The sequence below is a fragment of the Mizuhopecten yessoensis genome, unplaced genomic scaffold, assembly GCF_002113885.1.
Source record: "Mizuhopecten yessoensis strain PY_sf001 unplaced genomic scaffold, ASM211388v2 scaffold8361, whole genome shotgun sequence".
NCBI lineage: Eukaryota > Metazoa > Mollusca > Bivalvia > Pectinida > Pectinidae > Mizuhopecten > Mizuhopecten yessoensis.
In genome coordinates this window covers 113950-135570 of record NW_018407509.1, presented here as the reverse complement: position 1 = coordinate 135570, position 21621 = coordinate 113950, and the positions used below count along the sequence as shown (strand labels likewise).

Below are 21621 nucleotides of genomic sequence, written 5' to 3'. Positions count from 1 at the left end.
TTTTTGTATTCACATATATTTTATAATAATATTCACAATAACTATTTCACATTATAAATATTCGAAATATTTAAATTATCAATGTATGTACATCACGTATGTACTAGTAATACAATGCATGTTAATATCACAGATCTTAATCTTCCTGGCACTAGCCAGTAGTGGATGACCCCCTGAATATCCTTAGACCAAAATATTGGTCAAACTGCTCCCTTACATATTAAATAGGACAGTTAAATTAACTAGCAGAAAACACATGCAATGTCATCTGCAAAACTCAACAAGGATTTTTTCCAAGAATATCTCTTTATATAATAAGAAGATGACCCTTAAAATTTCCCTGGGTCAAAATGTGACTTACATCTCTTAGAAAATGCATGCAATTTTATATTAGAATTCAACAAGGATGTTTTCCTGGAATAATTTTTTCAGATTTCAATTTGATCTTGCGTACACTATCAATCAATGATTCAGTGATGCATGAAGTACTGTACCTTTGCTATAACCTGGTACAGATATGAAAATTACAGGTGTAAAACCCAAGGGAGATAATTCACACGATCACCTGTATTATTATGATCAAACTTTAACCCTCTCACCACTGTAGACCATAATGAACTCATCCATATTAATGCACGGTACAATTTACTCAAGTTACATAGGGGTGAAAGGGTTAAAACAGTCACATAGCAAACTGCAAACAAGATTTGTACTTAAATGGAGAATTTTTCCTTCGTTATTTATATATTGTGTCCTCATTCATAGCTGGTTACAGATTATAACAATGTCTCTGTTTTAGACATCTTGATCACTTGGTTTCTGCCTGTTTTGTTGGTGACTGTACAGTTATAGGAGTTCCCTCCCCTGTTAGCACATCTTCTGAAGCATTTGGCGTGGGCTTGTCACCATCGGGCATCTTTTTCTCCCAGAAGTCGCTTACACGCCTGGAGATGTTACTGTTTTCTTCTTTCCACTCGCGCTGCCACTGGCGAAGTTCCTGGACTTCTGGCTCTCGACGCACCTGCAACACAAACAACACTTATAAGCTCCCTGCACAGCTACCATCCTTGGTAATACACGAGTTAGGCTCACTTTCCCTCTCTGCACCCCTGGAATATGTCATAGCAAAATTGAAGGCTCAGTGTGCACCACCTTGTGGATGAGATGAGAAGACTAGTTTGATCCTTTGAAGTACCTCAAAAGAATCTGTAGGTCGGTAACAGTAAAACTGACTTGCTTTGAAGACAGGTGTCGCTTCTTTGTAATCATCTTCAAAAGACATGTATCAGCCTTAGCGATTGGTCAGGGTTTTAAACCTAAGACCAATCAAATAACTAGTTGCGTGCCTTCAATTTTGCTATGACATATTTCAGGGGTGGAGAGAGCCAATAGCCAGAAATGAATGTTTCAATTACACTGTCTGATTTTTGTACAGTATAGTAAAATATTCAAAAACAAAAATATTTTATTTCAAATAATCAATAACGATAGAACAGATTTAACTTGAAGTTAAATAAAATTTACAGCTTTAAAATATAAATCATTTCCAATCCTTATAATCCTTTTTTTTTTAAATTTGCTTCCAAATGTTGAATAACTTGAAGGATGCTTGATTTGTTTGCAGAGGAAGGAGGACCAGTTATTTTTTGAGGATTTCTTTCAGACGAGTTCTGAACATCATTTTTCAAAATGTTAATCAGTCGCAATACTATGTAATATAGTTGTTTCTCAAAATGTATTGAGCCTCATAAAACAAGTTTGTGAGTCCATGGCTAGGACTCAAATATCTGTGTTCCAAAACTCCCTGGGAGAAAGTGGGGTGGGTTTGGGGAGTAGGACTTTGGCTTAGTTCAAGTGAAGGTGGATTTTACTGAATAAAAGTTTTAAGTTTCACAAACAACTTTGCTGAAGCTGTCATCTATGTGCCAAGACAATGATGTTTTGTATGCATGTGGGAGACAGTACCACATCTAGTTACTAAATGTTGAAAATCGTTATCAACAATAAAGTAATCCATTTCAATGTCCATTACATACTATCGGTGCCGTAAAATGTTCCATTTTATTGCAACAACTTTCCAATGTCCATTTTGTGTGACATCACAATCAGATTATCTGTGAGTGTTTCAATTAAAACAAAAAGTTCAAACAAGACAAACGTTGATGTGTCTTCTATCCAAAATATTGGTGCTGTGACCAGGAACAAAATCTTTTAAAACAGTTGAAGAACTCACTAGATATCCTCTCCAGTAGGACTGTATAATGAGGACGGCCTCATCCTCTGTCCATATCAAAGACAGGGGTAGTGGTGGTCGAGGATGGTCTTTCAGCCACTCCTTCACAAAGGGGATTTCTTCAAGCTGTACATTTTCTCTTCCACTGTGCAAGGAATTGCGTCTGATGTAAAAGAAAGTTACATTTGGGGTTTTTTGGTGGTTTTTTTTAATGTTTTCTGTATTTACCAGGTAAATAAAAAGGACACAAAATTTATAAATAATATATATATATATGCAATTTATGCTTTGATATGAATAATACATCTTTGCGATAATGTTAAATTTATAAATTTATAATTATCTCTATGTTAGCATGTCTTTCCCTTAAGGGATTTTTTTTTTAAAGAAATCAAGCTGTATACAGTATTGTACTTTTGACATCTAACATTGAAGATTTGAGTTTCCCAAATTTCCATCTCTATACATAATTACAAATCTTTTTTATAAGCTATTGGTATCAAAACAAAGATTTTTAAATTGAATTTAAATTAATAGGGTGCTTGGATGATTAGTACCAACAAAGTGTATGGATGTGACCAGAGAATTTCTCTTCCGCACAACAGGAAATATACACAGTATGTTAAAAACTAGAAAATGTCTGTAAGACATGAATGCCCCTGTCAACATGTGAAATTAGTTTCAGTGTTTGACGGCACGGGACTGGACGGGACGGATATCGGTAACACTATATGCCCCCCATTTTATGGCGGGGGTGTAAAAACATATATATACACAATACATGTATGAAGTTACCTCTTTTGATACTTACTTATATAAATATTCTGTGAGGAAATCTAAAGCGTTGAACTTTGTTCTCTTCCTCTGTGGAAATAATAAATGTCAAAGTATACAAAGCTGTCAGAATATATTGACCAGGATATGAGAATCTTATCTTACGGAAAAAAAAATATTTTTGATATTTCTACTTCTTATCATTTTCAAAAATAAACAACTATGGAAATGAGTACATTAGTACGTACCAAACAGTCAAAATATCTATCTGTAACTTAAGGATCCCTGTCCAACTCATCTTCGAAGGAATATGATCCGGTACGATCCTGTCTACCAACTGTAAGTGAGTGTAACCCCTGGAGAATCGAGGATGTGTCTGACTGCACTCAGGTTTTTCATATATATTGTTACCTCCCCTTTGTTTTGTTTGGCTATATATATATATATACGACTGTAGCACAGAAGGAATATGATCCGGTACGATCCTGTCTACCTACTGTAAGTGAGTGTAACCCCTGGAGTATCGAGGATGTGTCTGACTGCACTCAGGTTTTTCATATATATTGTTACCTCCCCTTAGTTTTGTTTGGCTATATATATATATACGACTGTAGCACAGAAGGAATATGATCTGGTACGATCCTGTCTACCTACTGCAAGTGAGTGTAACCCCTGGAGTATGAGGATGTGTCCGACTGCACTCAGGTTTTTAATACATATTGTTACCTCCCCTTAGTTTTGTTTGGCTATATATATATATACGACTGTAGCACAGTTGGGCTAGGACACTTCTATTCACCAAGTAGCTTAGTCAGATAGAGCAATAGTATAACAATTTTAAGTCCAGGGTTTGAACCCTGGTCTAGTCCTTTTTTACACTCAGAAGCCTGCTGTTGAAGATACTTATCATGTATCTTGTTTATTTCATCTTTATTATTTTTCATAAAAGTCACACAAACTGATCGATGAACGGATAAAGTAACAGTTTACACATATTTCGGCTCAACCTACAACCATACATTCCCCGTACAAAACTGAAATGCTCAGATAATCTTTTATTTTATTTTTAGCCTCAGGGTGACTTTGCATTTTTTTTTTTTAGAAAAATCAATTACATATCCAACCCATATATCAATTAGACATTTTAATTACATATATTTTATATACTTATCGTACCTCCAAACATTTTTCTTTCTTTGCTTGTCTCAGCATTTCTTCAAGAGCTGGTAGCAGGATCGGAAATACATAATGTTCTAAATACTCTCTGGGATTACCTGCAAAAAGAAAATACACAATATTATACCATATTCAATTTATCAAGTGCCCGATCCTTCCTTTTTTTATTTTATAGTTTTATATTTTGACCACCAAATGGAAAATTTTGAATTGTTGTACCATCGATTAAATTTTTTCCAATATTTGCTTTATAAATGTACCTAGGACAATTATTTAGGTCAAATGGTAGTATCTATATATACACTGTAGCTATATTTCATAAAATATCAGCAATTATTTTTCTGCATGTGTCTATTTAAAAGCATCATTATGACAATAGGTTATGACATTTTTCACCTGACATATCAAATAATGAAAAAAAGGCTAGTCTTGTGATTAAAAGCAATAAAGATAAAATGTAGCATTTCTACTGGCTTATTTTTTGTGTTTTTTCTAAAAAACAATATTTTGGCATACCATAAAAAAGACATTCAATTTTCACTGTACAGATTTCAATTTGTATCTATATCTCTGTCATCATGTGCAATTCAAAATAAACAGTTTATTACAATGATTAATATCACAATATATCTGCTTTTGTGTAATTCACTGAATAAATGAAGGATTTGAATTCAACCGTAAGGTTTGCCTTTAAATATTTTCAAAATTACACGACATGGACTCAAGACATTACCAGGTAATTGTATTTTGCACAGTTTCAGTAAGACCAGATTTTAGGGGTATCATCTCTTTATCTTAACTTAAATCTATCAGTAATCTTGAACTAAACCACACAGAAATTCACATTTTTCCTTTGGCGGTGGAGGTGTTGGAGGAGGAGGCGGAGATTCCGGAGGTTTCTCCGTAAAGGCGAACCCGACACACGAGGGATGAGTTGTAGCTGGGTTAAAATCTTTCATAGGATCATTATCTGTTGTAACACGCTCATGCATCTTGCCGTAAAACACTGGATTATGCTTGGCTGGGTTATAGTCAATGTAATCTGTCCGTACTGACATGTCGTCATCTTCCCTGAAAGGTGGTTTGTGAGAAGCGAACTCTGAAAGAAAAAAACAATAATTGATTGTAAGATAGTACAAGGCAAACATGTATGACCTGCAACTTTATAAGTTTTATACTCATAAAATTAAATCATAACTGTATTCCTTGTAATTAGGGCCGTTTCCCTTTTTCGTTAGGAATTGAAATTATGTAAACTACAGAATATGTTTTGTCAGTTAATAGTTTATTGCTAATTATCGATTGAGAAAACGTACATCCATGGGAAAACTCATAGTCCAACTCATTCTGTGTGATACAATGTATTGGGGAATCGGGGAACGTTTTATCACCGAAGTTAGGGGATCATCAAACGACGACACAAAAAAAGTAAGCAAACGGTATATATATGTGTTTTACGCAGGTCCAGTACACTCTGCCGATTGAGCTATATATATAGCTGTAAAGACCTTTAATAGCTCTATTGACCTATCTAAAATAGGTCTTTTGAGCTATTTTCAAGTGATTTTCTTTTTTAAGGAAAACGAAACAAAGTCGCTTTTAAAACAAGATTGTATCATTAGGTTGATAACAAAAGACATTAAATATAAGTATTCTTTTTAAAAAATAATGATGTAAAAAACCGGAAATTTTAACATATTTTTTATGAAAAATGAAAATAAACACCTCAAAACTATGCTTTTTGTAGTCAACATTACCATAAACCTTATTGTTTTATGCGACTTTGCTTGAATTTAATGAAAATTAAAATATGAGAAAATACAGTTCAATACAGCTATAATTTATAGGTGTATATAGCTATATGGTTTAATCGGCAGAGTGTACTGGACATGTTATGTATGTGGCTGAATTGTAACACTTGCCACTACTGAGTGAATCGTCTAAAATTTAATTATTATGATAGCCTAGCTAGCTATCCCCATGTAAATGACATGGCCTTGGTTAGCATGTCGGTCAAGATATATATACTGTGGTAGACTTATTTCTATCTTCGTATCGGCCTAAAATGTACCACCCTCCTGGCCCTAACATATCTTAACTTTTAACAAGTGGCATAAAATCAATGTCAACAAAACCATGCGTGTATTTTTAGATCTCAATCTGTGAAATGAATCATTTTAGAGACAGTTTTGTAAAGAAATTTCGAGTATATTTCAATCACGAGCTTAAAAATATAAAGAGATAACGTCTGCTCAGTCATATAATATTACAAAATACCTTTGACAATTTCATCCCATAGATTTTTCGGTGGAACTCTTGTTATGACCGCCATGTTGTTTATAACCTAATCACGATATACTATAAATATCCTTGGGCAGAGTATAGTTTGTGATTAATTTCTACAGTAAACAATATCTGTCGGGTTTTTCTTCGAACTGTGTGTCTATAGGTACAAAATAGGGATTTATTAGTTATTAGTGGTATTTATTTAAATCAAAGCTTCTGAAATTATCATACGCGCAATAATTTTAGGTTGCCTTGATACAAGAAAGATAACTCAGGAAAACATTTTAGGAGACACGACATAATTTGTTTGACTTTACGATGGTGTGCTATTTTCCCATACTAAATATATAATTATGACAAACAAATTAGTAAAAACCTTTTTTAGTTCAGTCTTTATTAAATCGTTACAATATTTATTTGTGATAAACCTATCCTAAAATACATATGATTTTATGCAGTGTACAGATATTAAACATATAAAATAACAAATTAGATATAAAAAGTAGGTATCATCATGAACTTAGATAGCTAAAAAAATATAATTCGGTGGTATCATATACATTGTTTAAGCTTTTCAGCACAATTATATTGTTTTGAGTAATTTGTTTGGAATTGTTTAAAGATTGAGTTGGTAATTTTTTAATGGAACTACTTTCTTTTTGAGTGGTTTATTTTGATTTTAACGCGATAAGTGATTTCTTTTTTCATTTCCCTATTTATTTTAGTATGTTCTATCGAGAACTTTTTTTTCTGGATAATACAGTATGTAGAAAGAAATGTTCTGGATATAATGTCATAAAACAAAGTAAATGAAATAAAATGACCATAAATGTATATATAATAGCCCGTGCGCGATTTACTATTTAAACAATGATAGTGTATCTTAATCTATTATAATAATACATTTTCACATACACAAATATTTTATTACATTATCACAAAACCGATCATCTGTATCAAATGTTGTCAATGAAATTATCAAAATATTACCAATACAAAATATATCTAATTGCAACATTTGTTTCGTATAACAACGACCGTACTGTATTTTGCGTCTAAATTTGAACGGTAACAAAAAAAATGTACTCAATTATATCACGGACTTAGATCTGATCTAATTCCGTGATATAGTTAACTCTAGCTCTTACTTTTAAATAAGATTCATCAGTTTGGAAATACGTGTGTATCACTTTTACTAACTGCGGGAACCGTAGCTTCTATGTCCGATTTTTTGTTGTTGTTGTTGTTGTTATCGGACATATGATTAAAACTATCAAGAATATTTCAAATAGAAACCTAAATAAGATAAAACGCTAGCTTCGAAAATATCATCATAACAAAGAAATATATGTATTTATGAAATCTAACTCGAACTTTTACCACATGTGCAATTTTCAGTCAAGATAACCATAAAGTATGACTTGTAGAAAGGTTTATGTATCACAACCAGTAAGTGTTTCATGATGTGTGACGTTTCGATGACTAGTACGGAAGCTAGGTACTCTGTCACCTTCATCAGACAAATCATTTCTACTTACCAACATGAAAAAAAACCATAAATAAAGTATGGCTCCGATACGGGAAATCCTGGACTAAAACATTATATAACTTAACATGATCAACAATGAAAACTACGAATGTTTCAATTTGACTTATGCTATTAATGCATCTAACTGTACACTATTTTTTCTTGTTTAGATATATATGTCCAGTTGAAAATTTAAATAACCAGAAAAATATATTAATATTGCGTATCACTCAATTAATTATTTTTCTTAATCATTTGAGTTTCATAACCAGTTCATTGTAAACAATAACTGGAATATGTCTTTTGAATAGTCTATTAAACTCATGTAAATACTATAGTGCATTGCAGTTAACAGTGTAGTGTACTGGAATAACGGTTACAAATGTACGTACAACGTAGTGCACTGCAGTTAACAGTGTAGTGCACTAGAGTTAACAGTGTAGTGAACTAGAGTTAACAGTGTAGTGCACTAGAGTTAACAGTGTAATGCACTAGAGTTAACAGTGTAGTTCACTAGAGTTAACAGTGAAATGCGCTAGAGTTAACAGTGTAGTTCATTAGAGTTAACAGTGTAGTGCACTAGAGTTAACAGTGTAATGCACTAGAGTTAACAGTGTAGTGCATTGGAGTTAACACCGTAATGCACTAGAGTTAACAGTGTAGTGAACTAGGGCTAACAGTGTAGTGCACTAGAGTTAACAGTGTAGTGCACTAGAGTTAACAGTGTAGTTTACAGTGAAGTGCACTAGAGTTAAAAAGAGTTAACAGTGTAGCGCACTTAGGTCAACAGTGTAGTGCACTAGAGTTAGCAATGTAGTTAACCAAGGCAAACAGTGTAGTGCACTAGATGTAACAGTGAAGTGCACTAGAGTTAACAAGAGTTAACAGTGTAGTGCACTTAAATCAACATCGTAGTGCACTCGAGTTGGCAATGAAGTTAACTAGGGCAAACAGTGTAGTGCACTAGAGGTAACAGTGTAGTGCACTAGAGTTAACAGTGTAGTACGTACACTAGAGTTAACAGTGTAGTGCACTAGATTTAACAGTGTAATGCACTAGAGTTAAACGTGTAGTGCATTGAAGTTAACAGTTAAGTGAACTAGAGTTAACACTGTAGTGCATTATAGTTAACAGTGTAGTGAACTAGGGCGAACAGTGTAGTGCACTAGAGTTAACAATGTAGTGAACTAGAGTTAACAATGTAGTTAACTAGATTTAACAGTGTAGTGCACTAGAGTTAACAGTATAGAGCACTAAAGTTAACAGTGTAGTGCACTATAGTTAGCAATGTAGTTAACTAGGGCAAACAGTGTAGTGCACTAGAGTTAACAGTGTAGTGCACTAGAGCTAACAGTAAAGTGCACTTAAATTAACAGTGTATTGCACTAAAGTAAGCAATGTAGTTAACTAGGGCAAACAGTGTAGTGCACTAGAGTTAACAGTGTAGTGCACTAGAGTTAACACCGAAGTGCACTAGGGCTTACAGTGTAGTGCACTAGATTTAACAGTGTAGTTTACAGTGTAGTGCACTAGAGTTAGCAATGTAGTTAACAAGAGTTAACAGTGTAGTGCACTAGAGTCAACAGTATAGTGTACTAGAATTAGCAATGAAGTTAATTAGGGCAAACAGTGTAGTGCACTAGAGGTAACGAGAGTTAACAGTGTAGTGCACTAGAGTTAGCAATGTAGTTAAATAGGGCCAACAGTGTAGTGCACTATTGGTAACAGTGAAGTGCACTAGAGTTAACAGTATAGTGCACTAGACTTAACAGTGTAGTGCACTAGAGTTAGAAGTGTAATGCACTAGAGTTAACAGTGTAGTTCACTAGAGTTAAGAGTGTAGTGCCTTAGAGTTAACAGTGTCATGCACTAGAGTTAACAGTGTAATGCATTGGAGTTAACAGTTTAGTGCACTAGAGTTAACAGTGTAGTGCACTAGAGTTAACACCGTAATGCACTAGAATTAACAGTGTAGTGCACTAGAGTTAACAGTGTAGTTTACAGTGTAGTGCACTAGAGTTAAAAAGAGTTAACAGTGTAGCGCACTTAAGTCAACAGTGTAGTGCACTAGAGTTAACAGTGTAGTCTACTAAAATTAACATTGTAGTGAACTAGAGTTAACAACGTAGTGCACTAGAATAAGCAATGTAGTGCACTATAATTAACAGTGTAGTGCACTAGAGTTAACAGTTTAATGCACTAGAGTTAACAATGAAGTGCACTAGAGTTAACAGTGTAGTGCACTAGAGTTAACAGTTTAATGCACTAGAGTTAACATTGTAGTGCACTAGAGCTAACAGTGTAGTGTACTAGAGTTAACAGTGTAGTCACTAGAGTTAACAGTGTAGTGCACTAGAGTAAGCAATGTAGTGCACTAGAATTAACAGTGTAGTGCACTAGAGTTAACAGTTTAATACACTAAAGTTAACAATGAAGTGCACTAGAGTTAACAGTGTAGTGCACTAGTTAACAGTGTAGTGCACTAAAGTTAACAGTGTAGTGAACTAGAGTTAACAATGTAGTGTACTAGAGTTAACAATGAAGTGCACTAGAGTTAACATTGTAGTGCACTAGAGTTAACAATGTAGTGTACTAGAGTTAACAGTGTAGTGCACTAGAGTTAACAGTGTAGTGCACTAGAGTTAACAGTGTAGTGTACTAGAGTTAATAGTGTAGTGCACTAGAGTTAACAATGAAGTGTACTGGAGTTAACAATGTAGTGCCTTAGAGTTAACAGTGTAGTGAACTAGAGTTAACAATCTAGTGTACTAGAGTTAACAATGAAGTGCACTAGAGTTAACAGTGTAGTGCACTAGAGTTAACAGTTTAATGCACTATAGTTAACATTGTAGTGCACTAGAGTTACTAATGTAATGCACTAGAGCTAACAGTGTAGTTTACTAGAGTTAACAGTGTAGTGAACTTGAGTTAACAATGTAGTACACTAGAGTTACTAATGTAATGCCCTAGAGTTACTAATGTAATGCACTAGAGCTAACAGTGTAGTCACTAGAGTTAACAGTGTAGTGCACTAGAGCTAACAATGTAGTGCACTAGAGTTAACAGTGTAGTTTACAGTGTAGTGCACTAGAGTTAACAGTATAGTGTACTAAAATTAACAATGTAGTACACTAGAGTTACTAATGTAATGCACTAGAGCTAACAATGTAGTGCACTAGAGTTAACAGTGTAGTCACTAGAGTTAACAGTGTAGTGCACTAGAGTTAACAATGTAGTGCACTAGAGTTAACAGTGTAGTGCACTAGAGTTTACAGCGTAGTGTACTAGAGTTAACAGTGTAGTGCACTAGAGTTTACAATGTAGTGCACTAGAGTTAACAGTGTAGTGCCCTAGAGTTAACAATGTAGTGCACTAGAGCTAACAGTGTAGTGCACTAGAGTTAACAATGTAGTGCCCTAGAGTTAACAGTGTAGTGCACTAGAGTTTACAATGTAGTGCACTAGAGTTAACAGTTTAGTGCACTAGAGTTAACAATGTAGTGAACTAGAGTTAACAGTGTAGTGCACTAGAGTTTACAGTGTAGTGTACTAGAGTTAACAGTGTAGTGCACTAGAGTTAACAGTGTAGTTTACAGTGTAGTGCACTAGAGTTAACAATGTAGTGCACTAGAGTTACGGTTACGTACAATGTACTGCAGTGGAGTTCACAACATTGTGCACTGGACATATCACAGTGCATAGTGCAGTGAAGTGCACTACAGTGTGTTTTTCTACTGCACAAGCACGTGAGCCTTACAAGGTTCAATATAGATACGAAGTTAAGTTTGCTCCTATACTATTGATTACTTTTACTGTATATTGTATCTTAGCATACTGCACCATCATTTAGTTTGTCATTAAATTGTATATTGGCTGTTCAATTATAATCAAGGAAACTCTGAACTATTTCTAGTAAGATGTATTGTACATATGTATGTCACTTAAGTATAGTGTTTACTATCATATGAAGGCGAAAACATCTTTTAAAATCTAACTGTCTTTTTATGCCATATTTTGACTGGTGTTTTTTATTTTTGTTTCTTCTGGTTTGTCAGGATGTGGTTTGTTATAGAATGTCTGCACGCGTCAAGGTTTGACTTGTGTCAGAGTGTGAATGGGTTAGGGTATGATGTGATTCAGAGTCTGATTTGTGTCAGAGTGTAATTTTTGTCTAGATGTGACTAGGGTCAGAGTGTAATTTTTCGTCTAGGTGTGACTAATGGTTAGAGTGTATTTTTTGTCTAGATGTGACTAGGGTCAGAGTGTAATTTTTGTCTATGTGTGACTAGGGTCAGAGTGTAATTTTTGTCTAGGTGTGACTAGGGTCAGAGTGTAATTTTGTCTAGGTGTGACTAGGACCAGAGTGTATTTTTTGTCAATGTGTGACTATTGGGTCAGAGTGTATTTTTGGGTAGGTGTGACTAATGGTTAGAGTGTAATTTTTGTCAATGTGTGACTAGGGTCTAAAGTTTGTTATTTTTGTCTATGTGTGACTAGGGTCAGAGTGTAATTTTTGTCTCGGTGTGACTAGGGTGAGAGTGTAATTTTTGTCTAGGTGACACTTGTGTTAGGGTGAGATTTATAAAAAAACAAATGCAGTCACAAAATTGCGCTAATTGTGTAGACAAACACACAACAGACATTAAAACAGTCTTATAATAAACGTACAGATAATTTCGTATAATAGACAAACAAAGATAATGGGAATTCCCTATCGGTCGCTCTCAGAAAACCCATTAAACAATGCAAAATCGATTCTCAAAAAATCCACAGAAATATCAGGTAGATCCTCAATGCGCCAAACACCGTAGAATTATTCCATAAGTTTTCAACAGGGCCGTTTAAGATTCATATTTTGCAGACTGAATGCTGACTTTTATAATTCGTTTAACAATCCTAGTTTCTACAAAATCTTAAGTAGGCACTCTACATCATTTGGTTCGTACATCTCGCCATCTTATCCGTGACATGCAATTGGGAGAATTGGCGGCATGACAAAACTAAGAGTTGCTTCCCGTTGAACGATCACTCTGATAAATGCGTAGCACCATTGTAACGTCCGTTAAAAGATCTCCTTGTAGCGTAGAGATGTCTTATATAGACTCGAGTCAGTAGGCACGTGCCTACAAATAATTTTGCAAGGTGTTTATTTTTACTTAGTGTAAATGACATACTGAATTCGTGTTTACATTTTTAAATGTACTTTATCCATAATGTTTTGCATAGGTTTAGTATAGGCTGTGATCTAGTTGTTATAGCTTTTGCCCAATCCGGCCTTGTTCAATATAATTGGCAATAAAACATGTTTAAAGCACATGTAAAGGTTTAGTTCAAAATACGAAATATACCTTATAGTGTTTTTATTTGTGTTTTTCACCCCACGCATTCATGCAAGCTACTCCGGGTCATCCTCAGGAATTGTTTGTTTGCGGTCCTGACTTACTCACTGAAAATAGCGTCTCTATTTATTTTAATACTTTTGGTATTTTATTTTTCTTGCTGAAAAATCACTGAAATTTAGTAAGGTTTTTATAAAGAAATATAGATTTTTAGAAATACAAGAAAAATAATCAACCTTCCTACCCACATAAAAATGAGTAGGAAAACTGAACAAACATTGTTTTCAAAAGATGACCCAAAGCACGGAATTAGATAATTAAATAAAAGATGTAATTTTTAATGAATTTAAAAAATGAAAAACCATATAAAAAATATATAAGCACTTGATACATCGGTAATGCGGAATGGTTACAATCCATTGAGTGTAGATCTCAAACGGAATACAGAACACAGATTATAATGTTCAGGCGGATTGACATAGTCTATGAAAGAATTTCTCGTAGTGGAAACATATGAACCGGAAGTTATCTAAGTCCGTGCCCAAAGTATGCCTTCATTCTTTAGTTTCTATGTCCTCTTCATTTAGGTCTATGGTCCTCCCTACCCTGATATTCTTGTGGAACTTCCGATTCATATGTTTGAATTTCCCGCCCTTAGTCAACTATTCAAACATTTACCTGATTCCGATTTTCCTCTTTTTGTACATGTATGCACTTCCGGGCGGAAAGAAATAAAACAGCTAGGGGGCTGTCCGAAGGAAACGTGATATTTCTTTACATCTCAGCCAGGAGTGAAACGTTTACTTTGTGTTTTACCAAAATGTGAATATGTCATTTGATATATGTGAATTCATGGTCGTTAAATTTTCACGGTTCGGTGAGAAAGTGCTTTGGTGTTGGGCATCCAAGCTCAGCATCAGTCAAAATCGTCACAACCCTGTGTTCAAGTTCTCGGATTAGGCACTCCTTCTCGCCAAACTCCGTGTCTATATCAACATTTCTCTAGGAAAGGGATTCCTACACCTAATATTTGTATATTGTTTGAAAAGATGAACGGCTAAATATCTTCAATATAGTGGTTCATCGATTGTTGTGATTTTGACAGCTAACGGTTTTGTTGATAACCGATAACAGAGAATGATATAATGTAATAAGTGTTATTGATATTTTAACAGATTAAAACTATTAAATACAAAATGGACGATAGTAAAAGGTTTACAACTCCACAGGAGGAGATTATATTCTGGCGACAGACGGCAGAGCGTTTTAAACATGAGTAAGTAGATCTAGATGGTGCACACATAAAAATAATATAATGCATTCTACAGTTTATTTGGTGGCAACCATGCATTGTGATGTTTCAATATTAAACAGTCGCCTCTAGCTTTGTGCTAGAGGGAATTTCTCTTTATATTTAGCTAATCAGCGGTAGAGCGTAAACTTAAGGGATCTGAGCCTGTCACAAATAACCTGTTCTAGGAATGGAAAACAAATCTGCTAATATCTACCATCAGAATGAGATGTTCTGTACCTGTCCCAGACTTCAAAGGGTCCAGGTCGTGCATTTTCCTGTTCCTTTTGCATTTGTATGCCTGTACATGACCAACCTTTGTTTCAAGTACTGACGAGGGAATATATATCTGAACCTGGGTTGTAAATAGTGATATCCTAGAAGTGAAGACGTAAAAAAGGGTAGGAATTGAAGAGTCAAGCAGACATGGACTGGGTCGATCATCAGTGACCTGGTCCGTCAACATTGGTATAGCGTCTGTCTAAGAGTACAGAGGGTCCTGGGTTCAAACCTCGGTCTGGCCATGCATTTTTTCGCTCCTGTTACAATATTCATCTAGAATTCAAGGGTTTCAGATTTAAAATGATGATTGATCGTACGTCCATTGACCATGTCGTGTTATAATTAGGTCTGCTCATTTTGTAGTGTTCTTGTCAGTTGATGTTGAAATTCGGAAAACCAATGCCAGTTAAGTACGTAACTTAGATACACAATGTACTTTCTTTGCTGCATCAGTGGAGACCCAACTCGTACAAAAAGTTAAGATGTACTATTATTCCAACAAGCTTAAGGCTATATAGATGAGCAGCAGAATTTTTCAATGTATAATTGCATTGTAAGTCAGCAAAAATATATTTGTGATCACCAAAGTTTATATTGCTTTAATTTGTGCTCTATATCTAGACCTTTATTCAGATAGATAACAGCCACTTCTTATAAGTATACATATATATTTATCTGAAGACATGCATGCATGTCATAAATATTTTATGAAGGTTATTTTTATGGTAAGATAGATTAGTTATCATATTGTAATTTGACGAGAAGGTGAAATATATATATATATGTCAAAGCTTAAGTACCAGTCTATACAATTATATATATATAAATAAAACAAAACCTGAAGGCTACATTTCCCTAGCGCTTTCACCCATCTTGGGTCTCTTCAGTAGCCCCAAGATGGACAAAAGCGCTAGCTAAATGTAATCTTTGTGTTTTGTTTTATATGTAATTTTACCATCACATAGACGTTCAAAACTATTTACCGCAATTGTACATATATGAAGGTCTATTAATTCAACCCCCTTGAATGTTATATTTGTGCCTGAGAAAAAAATCAACTGTAATAAAAGCAAAACATTATTTTCAACAATGAACACCGCTTGTTTTCTTTCAGTCTGGAAGATGGCAGGGAAGAGCTTGAAGAATTCCAGATCAGCAGTCGAGAACTAGAAGCAGAATTAGAAACACAACTGGAACAGTTGGAAAATAAAAACAAAGAACTGACTTCAGATAGATCTAAGTTACAAACTGAAAATGAATCTCTCAGGGTAAGTTATATTGATTCTGAATAAATGTACAATTACGCGTACAAAACTTGTATATGATTGAATATATCTCAGTTATCAATGGAACATATTTCCGAACAGCACAGGGCTAAATAGGAGAGGATTCAGGGTTCTTAGATTACTTCAAATGATGTACACCTATTATATATCAGTTTGAAGTGCGTGTGTATGAAATAAGTGATATATATATATACAAACAGTTTGATACATGTTTATATATATTAAGAGATAAGTGTATTCTAATTAAACTTAAGTATATTGTGTAGTGCATTAGTTCTACACCATGGTATTAAACCTAAATGCTGTATTACATAATCATATACTATACGTTATACATATACCTGGACTTTTCTTCACCACTTAATAGCTAATTACCTTGAAATGTATATACATGTCATGTATATATGTGCATGTTTAATATGAATGGTCATTTGTATGCATGTCCATAACTAAATGTATAATGTAAATTTGTAGTCATAAAATAAGTTTATTGTTACTAGATTTTTGCTGCTTAAATTTTATATACAATGGGCAATACGGTATTAAGAATAGATTATCACTGCTTTCGATCCATCTGTGACATGTGTGTGAAAGTGACGATTTGTTTCTAAAATATCAGTTTGAAGTGCGACCCGGGCGTGGGCTGCTTATTTCCCGCATTTAATATAGAGGGCCGGAGTTCTGACGTTAATCGACGACAGACCGATATAAAAAAAGTCGATAAAACGTCAGATTAATTCGGACTAACTGTGCATGTAGGTGTTCATGGGACATTCTTGTGTATACAGTGTATGTATTTTTGTTGTCCAATATGTTAAAGTTTACTAATAATTACCGATATAATTTACAATACCAAATTAATTGAACTGATCACATGTGTATAACAAAATAATCTACTTTTATGTTTCGGTGATCATGATTATTACCAGAATTTTAAACTTAGTCATATATATGGGCACTTATTATAATTATATATATAGGTTAATGAATGAATTGTAGAGCAATGGCCATTATACAGTATACAGACCGTTAACCCCGGTATGAGGATAAATGACCTCTGAAAATGACTTTTGACCCTTAGAATGTTAAAGACTTGCCATATAAATGGGTCAAAATACACGATTTATGCTTGACTTTTACCCCCAAGATTAATGTCTTGCAAAAACACTGCAGTGTTATAGCTATAATAAGATGACAGCATAAAAGCATTCAGAAAGATTTACTCAGTTAAAATTTCACAAATATGTTTTCTACCACAAGTACCTGCAGTACATGTGCAACCGTGCATGTATACATGCAATGTAGATGATGATCTATATATATATCTGGAGGTCGAAGCGGCCGAGTAGTTAATCGCTTCGATTCTGACGTCAGTCTAGATCTAAGATCAATAGCTAGCCCTCCACCACTGGGTCAAGGGTTTAATTTGAGGCCTACGTTTATACGTGGGTGACTGGGTCAGTCGCCAGGTGCTGGTTGCAAGCAGTGATAATATAATATCTACATGCGAGTCCTGGGTCCTGTATGTATCCATGGAATTTTGATTTGACCCATAGAATTTCTGAAAATACTGAATTTTAACAGTATATGGACCCATATCTTTTAACCATACAGGGGCCCGGAAAAAGACCCATACAAACTAATTGTAGATTGATCACTGTGCAAGTTGATGGTTTTTCTCCAGGTAACTCCAGTTTTTCCTCCACCACCAAACCTGGCTCGTCCTTAAATGACCAATTTTGATCATAGCTGTTAATGTGACGTAAATGAAAAACAAACCAAACAAATTGTATCTGTACATATATAGTACAGTTTAATTTATTGTAACTAGGAAACTCGTTCAGTTGGTCGACTCATTTATATCATATAATTCATGCATGCACTAGCTAAAATTAAGTCCTGTCTTAATTTGTCGGGGAGACAGTTTTGATGAAAAGTTTGATCTGGGAATGAACTAATCCAATACAAATATATGCTTTGATACAGTTTGTGTATGCATAACAACACTCTGAAAAGTGATACCTTTGACTTGCAGTTGTGTACAACATTTGATGTACAATGACTTAAATTGTAAATTATATTGGTTAGTCATGCATTCACTTTATTAACGACATATATATTTTTTACTTCAAATTTTTATAAACTTTGTATAGTGTCCGAGTGCATGATCGGTACAATGAAGAGAAAACAGAAATTAACAAACTAGAAGTTCAAGGATAAATTGCTGATGAAACCTTAAATGAGCGAAAGCGCTAGCAACTCTGTCGTCAAGTTTATTTATTTATCCAGATCTTCTGAGTATTCTCATAATGTACCAGGGTATGTAGATATACACGATAAATTTAGTCAATCAAATCTATACTATATATGATACGTAAAGGGAACCCTTCTTTGGGCCCAAGGCCAATGAAAATGAAGTGTATCGGTGTGTGAAGCCATATGTTTCTATATAATCCCGTAAACTTAATGTAATCCATTGTCCGAGCGTACTGACTCGATTAATCCTATTTACACACTGTGTATACATACAATGTACACATACTTGAACGGGAGATGACCTTTTAAATTGGATCTTTATACATTGTATAATCGTTCGATACAATGTTATTTGTGATGTAATTGAAATATAACAATACAATAATTAACTAGTAATCTCAGGTAGTATATATATCTTGTACACAGTAAACATATGACCTTTTTTGTATCGTAAATCATTTTCATGATCAATACATCATACAATGTATCATTTAATAATTAGATTAGAATTCTTTAGAGTTCTTTTTATTTATTCATTGGACCATTTAATATAAGCTTGTACATGTAGGTTAAATTTTGAATATTTTGCCCATTGATTTATTGACATCTTTTTTTAATATAAAGCTTGTACTGGCATGGACTATTATACATAGAATGCATATATACCAGGTATGCAGAATTATTTCTTTGCTTGGAATGGCAAGTCTATTTTGCAAAAGGAAATTGCTATACCAGTATATATATACTAGACAACAGGACCTAAACAGATGAAACAGCATACATATATGTCTATTATATGATGAGACCGATAGTTTGACAGAAAGTATAGAGAGTTTAACCTTAATCAGTTTCTTATTATAAGCCAGCTGCTATTACAAATTTTGATTAAAAATTGTCTGTGCCAAGTTCATCAAAAAAGTACACAGGTTTTAACCTCATTCAAATAATGAGATTGATACCCTGACAAGAAATTCAAGTTCTTAAATTCTTAGAAAACAGCTAGCCCCATATATATATATGATTAGCCAACATTTGATATTTGTAACACATTAACTGGTTGAATAAGATATATATTGGGTTATAGTGAAGTATGAACAATAAATTGGGCTAGTAACCTTGCTAGTTACTGCTAACCTCACTGACAGGTGGTATCCAGAAGTAATTTTAGTTGCCCTGCTAAGAAACTTTCCACTAGGTTATAACATTCCTCATCCAAAGAAGAAAAATGCTTAGTCCACAAAATGTTGAAGAAAAAATAAGAAATTATAAAGTCCCAACTTTCTGCAAAATTCCATGGTTTTGCACTGAAAAAACTACAGATGTGGGAGGATAAATGTAGAAAAAATCTGTAGAAATCCTTGAAAGATATTTATCTTTTTTTTACCTGTGGAGAATGCATGCGTACCCGGGTTTAGTGGCATGCTCTGGTGTTTTGCCTAAAAGCTCATGATCAGTGGAAAAGGGACCCTTAAAGCAAATTGTATATTTCTTGACGCAGTGTTAACTCTCCATTATCGTTTGTATGATGAACATGAAGTTGTCGTCATATAGTTTGTGTAAATATACATTGTACGTTACCACAGAAATCAATGATACTGCTAGTTTAAGATTGGCAAACAATGGTTTCGGTACCAAACTAATCAAAATCATTACCAATATATGTTATCTAGCTTTATATAGCTATATATAGAGACAAATGAGGAACACAAATGTAAATGGAGTTTCCATAAAAACAATGTATGTTTTAATGACACATTATAGAAATGAGAATATGTAAATAGATATACCATAATAATAAGGATATTCTGATTTTGATGAGCTTGAGGTTTTGAAAGAAATCTGGATGAAGAAAATAATCACCATCATGATTATTATACAATGTACTTGTACATGCAAATTTAGAGGCATTTGGGTAACATTCCATAAGTTTATATAATGCATCAATATCAGTAGATAAACAAGTATGGTATGTGGGTCAACGAGAGGCTAGGGCATGAAATGTGCTTCTTAATGTTTAATGTACAAATTTCGAGCCATATTTTTTCTACCTAAATTTTACCTCAGCCTGTTCCGACATGTACATGCCCTAGGAAATACAGCAATAATTTAAATGAAATTTGCGAGATATTCTTTTATTTTTTATCATTTTGAGCTAATAAATAACATAATTCTTTGCTAACGGATTCAGTGGTTATACATAAAACTAGGCAAAACAATCAGTCATTTTTAATTTAGTGTCAAGTGATGAAAAACCATTTTAGCTAGTAAATGTTTCATTAAACAGTTTTTTATGTCATAATATATAGATAACACAATTATATAACTGATTTAATTAAATTCTGCATAACTCATATATATATATTATACATGCATAGATGTATATTATTTTAGTATGTATATTGTAGATATATACAGTATATATGGTCATTATGGTGACAAGGTCCTGTTTAATTGTGTGATTGTCAAGTGGCTCAAAACATGCTTGCATTGTCCATTCTTGAAAACTCATATTTCAATATTTATCTATTTAGAATTCCCAAGTTTACACGTTTCTATTGATTATTAAGCTTGAACAGCTGTGAATGTTTTTAACACTTGAGCTACCTAATAATGACTCGCTTTAACGTTGTTGATAGATCTCACCTCAAAGTTATAGTGATAACAAATGTTAGATAATCTACAGTGGTGTTATTATCAGTGTCCCTATAGCTATAACCCATTTAACTCAATGTTAAGTATAGATCTCATAACATGTACATTAGCCTTTAAACTCAAAACATCTGTATAACAATATATTTCAAACCAATTTCATAATATTTAAGGCTGTATATGCTACCATACTCATTAATTTTAACTTATGAATATCCTGTTTTGCAACTATAATACAATGTATAAGGATTAAGTGTTAATATCTACATCAGCATCTAAACTTACAGCATTAAAATACATAATGTCTTATCAGATTTAAGTATTTTCTACTAAGGTTATATCATTCCTTACTCATTGACACTTGCTGATCGTGTAAGAGTTATCTCCCTTATTTAAATACTAAAATCTAATAACTGAGGTTTCAATAGATACATCAGTCTTTAAACGTTACATCTAATGAATCATATCAGATTTGAACAGATATATATATAGTCTTTTGCACTTAAGTGTTAAGGTTATATG

At 33.8% G+C, this 21621-nt stretch overlaps 2 protein-coding genes across 3 annotated transcripts in view; one reads left to right on the top strand and one right to left on the bottom strand.

The window, feature by feature from the left end:
* Positions 1-19: 19 nt before the first annotated feature.
* Positions 20-6560, bottom strand: LOC110455675 (IQ domain-containing protein K-like). Its single transcript, XM_021505941.1, has 6 exons — positions 6461-6560; positions 5028-5282; positions 4184-4281; positions 3045-3097; positions 2234-2396; positions 20-1021 (listed from the first exon to the last, which is right to left on the bottom strand). The coding sequence occupies exons 1-6, from the start codon at positions 6513-6515 to the stop codon at positions 809-811; spliced, it is 837 nt and encodes a 278-aa protein (XP_021361616.1). The 5' UTR covers positions 6516-6560; the 3' UTR covers positions 20-808.
* A 7491-nt stretch (positions 6561-14051) lies between these two features.
* LOC110455657 (nuclear distribution protein nudE homolog 1-like) overlaps positions 14052-21621 on the top strand; it is a 31015-nt gene continuing 23445 nt past the window's right edge. For both annotated transcript variants that reach the window (XM_021505905.1, XM_021505904.1), the window contains exons 1-2: positions 14052-14611; positions 16023-16176. In XM_021505905.1, the coding sequence (XP_021361580.1) occupies positions 14532-14611; positions 16023-16176 (234 nt within the window). In that variant the 5' untranslated portion in view covers positions 14052-14531. The remainder of the gene's footprint in view (positions 14612-16022; positions 16177-21621) is intronic.

Bases quoted from the DNA above. Each gene is read 5' to 3' on its own strand.
- LOC110455675 (XM_021505941.1), bottom strand. From the start codon at position 6,515: ATGGCGGTCATAACAAGAGTTCCACCGAAAAATCTATGGGATGAAATT. The intron at 5,283-6,460 runs GTATTTTGTAAT...TTTTTCTTTCAG, and splicing joins ATGGGATGAAATTGTCAAAG to AGTTCGCTTCTCACAAACCA. The intron at 4,282-5,027 runs GTGAATTTCTGT...TTCTTTTTGCAG, and splicing joins TCCACCGCCAAAGGAAAAAT to GTAATCCCAGAGAGTATTTA.